Source organism: Triticum dicoccoides, chromosome 3A (genome assembly GCF_002162155.2).
Source record: "Triticum dicoccoides isolate Atlit2015 ecotype Zavitan chromosome 3A, WEW_v2.0, whole genome shotgun sequence".
Lineage (NCBI taxonomy): Eukaryota > Viridiplantae > Streptophyta > Magnoliopsida > Poales > Poaceae > Triticum > Triticum dicoccoides.
In genome coordinates this window covers 460,512,757-460,515,231 of record NC_041384.1, presented here as the reverse complement: position 1 = coordinate 460,515,231, position 2,475 = coordinate 460,512,757, and the positions used below count along the sequence as shown (strand labels likewise).

Here is a 2,475-nt window from a genome sequence, read left to right as displayed (position 1 = left end):
ACGACGGCACGGGAGGAGCGCGCGACGGCGGCGACAGCGGGGAGTAAAACCTAAAAAACTGACCATGTAGAGAGATATTTTGCAATACAATAATCATTGTATTGATGGTGCAGATGCACGTATATATAAGTACAGGATATATCTCAATTTTAACTATACATAACTAGAAGATGAGCCACAACACGTAATATATATAACACAAAGTACAACTCAATAATAAGAGGGGCCAAACCCTAGCCTGAGCGCTCACTTTTTTGGGAACTGAGCGCTCCTTTGGCCCCATTTAGCTTCTTTTTGTCCTCATTTAGTTCGTGTTTCTTGGGACTTCTAGCCTGAGCAGCAACTCACGCACACTTTACCGCGCACTGACACGTTTCTCACGGCGCAAACCAAACGCGCCGGATCAAAGCTACGCCTGAACCATCACTTCAGCTCCTGGGCACTGACCTGTGGTACCCAGAACGCAATAAGGCCCATCTGTCAGCTTGAAGGAGTTATCTTTCACACCGCTCTGTGTTCACTTGCCGCCGCCACCGGCTCAGGCCGAAAAAAGGAACCCGACCCAGCCAAGCAAAAGGAAGGAAGCCACACATAAAGGCAACCGATCAAATATCTATCCTTCAACCCGCAAAAGGCGAGGAGAGAGAGCCATGGAGGACAGAGACCACGGCCCCGCTGAGAACCTTCCTGAATCTCCACACCGCATCGTCGACGGCGACGAGGAGGGAGACGAAGACGGAGGCGGCTTCACCTTCCCCGTCCTACCGTTCGCGGCGGACGCGCTCATCGTGCCCGTGTACCCCATCTTCGGCCGCCCCCCGTCCCCGCCGCCGGCGGCCTCGGTCGACGAGCAGGAGACGGCCACCGTGCGAGTCCCGCTGGGGCAGCTCCTGCTGGAGGAGCGCGACTTCCGCGCGAGGCAGAGGGACGAAGAGAGCTTCGGGGACGGCGAGCTGGAGGGCGTGGCGCCGGAGAGCTACTGCCTCTGGGCCCCCGGACAGTCCACTCCGGCGTCCCCGCGGCGGTGCCGGAAGAGCGGCTCAACGGGGTCGGTCCTCCGGTGGCGGCGCATCAGTGAGCGCCTCGTGGGGCGGAGCCACAGCGACGGCAAGGAGAAGTTCGTCTTTTTGAACGCCACTTCAGGGCCTCCCAAGCAGGGGGACGTGGAGGAAGGAAGCAGCAGGAGCGACGGCGGCGGCGCCGTCGATGCCCACGGATGGAGTTATTACAGCAAAGGAGGAGGAGGAGGAGGAAGCGGCGGCGCTGGCCGGAGGAGATCTTACCTCCCATACAAGCAAGAGCTTGTCGGGTTGTTCGCCAACGTCAGTGGGTTACGGCGAAGTTACCCCCCATTCTAATGCGTTTCTTGGCCTCTCTCTCTACCCCGTCAATTTTTCTGCTTTTGTGTGCATAATAGTATTGCATAACCTTGGTAGTGTTATTAGAAATAAAATTGGTGTGCTTATATATAGTACTAAATTAGGATCTGCTTGGCTAAGGTAAATGTAAAAACCACACCATCTCAACAATAGAGATCGGAGAAGATATACGTACTATTTTGTAGGTTCTCTGTTTGCTTGCACACTAGTCAGAAAGAACTGCTGTTCTTCTGTTCGTTCTGATCTTTTTGTTTTCATCAATCTCAGGGTAGGATAGAACTGCCCATTTTAATGATTGTATGGGAGAGAATTTTGTATGTTGATTGGTAGTTTTGGTGAATTCATGTATGGTGTAACCTCTTTGTTTTGTTCGAGCGTGTCCTTTTGGGCAAAGCTCTGGATGGCGGCGTTATTAGTTGATTTTAATACTGTGACGTTGTACTAATAGTATTGATACGCATACGTACAAAACAATTCATGCCTCATTGTCTCTATTGATGTCGCCAAAGCAATCTGTACGTTAAGACGTCAGTACAGAGACTGTTCTATTTTTACGGTTGGAATAAGATCCATAATTTCAATGATGTTCACTTAATCACGTAGAGTACAATATACTTGTGCGGAACAGTCAAACAGTTCATCCTCGCGTGTATACAAAATTGCAAACGAGGATTCTGATTCTGTCGATTATACTACAACTATACTATATTGTAGTGGGCTCGATAAGCAAGAATTTCGCTGATGTATACCCAGTTGCCAACTACGACATTTTCTCCGTAGTTAGATGAATTGTATTTGTATATGTGGAGAGAGCATCTACAATTATGCAGGTCCTCACCAATTACACCAACTACTGGATGTGATGGGACCTGAATCCCCCAAACTTTACTCCTTGGAGCTCGCCTGCTTTGATGTTCCCCCCGTCAAGACGCCCATCCATCCATCCATCATCAAGTAGGCGACGGGTTCGACCGCGACAGCCGCTTCGCGGGCCGAGCTCCTAACCAAAACCCACCGGCAACCACACTTCTCTTTTTGCGATGAAACCAGCAGCCATACAGATGTCACTACTCTTATTATACCTTACCTTAATTCG

The 2,475-nt window shown here is 50.5% G+C and overlaps 1 protein-coding gene across 1 annotated transcript; it reads left to right on the top strand.

Annotated features, from left to right (window-relative positions):
• Positions 1-592: 592 nt before the first annotated feature.
• Positions 593-1,746, top strand: LOC119268559. Its single transcript, XM_037550219.1, has one exon. It carries the CDS (start codon positions 651-653, stop codon positions 1,356-1,358), a length of 708 nt encoding a protein of 235 aa, XP_037406116.1. The 5' UTR covers positions 593-650; the 3' UTR covers positions 1,359-1,746.
• The last annotated feature ends 729 nt before the right edge of the window (positions 1,747-2,475 follow it).

Excerpts from the sequence above, each read along its gene's own strand:
- LOC119268559 (XM_037550219.1), top strand. The coding sequence starts at position 651 with ATGGAGGACAGAGACCACGGCCCCGCTGAGAACCTTCCTGAATCTCCA.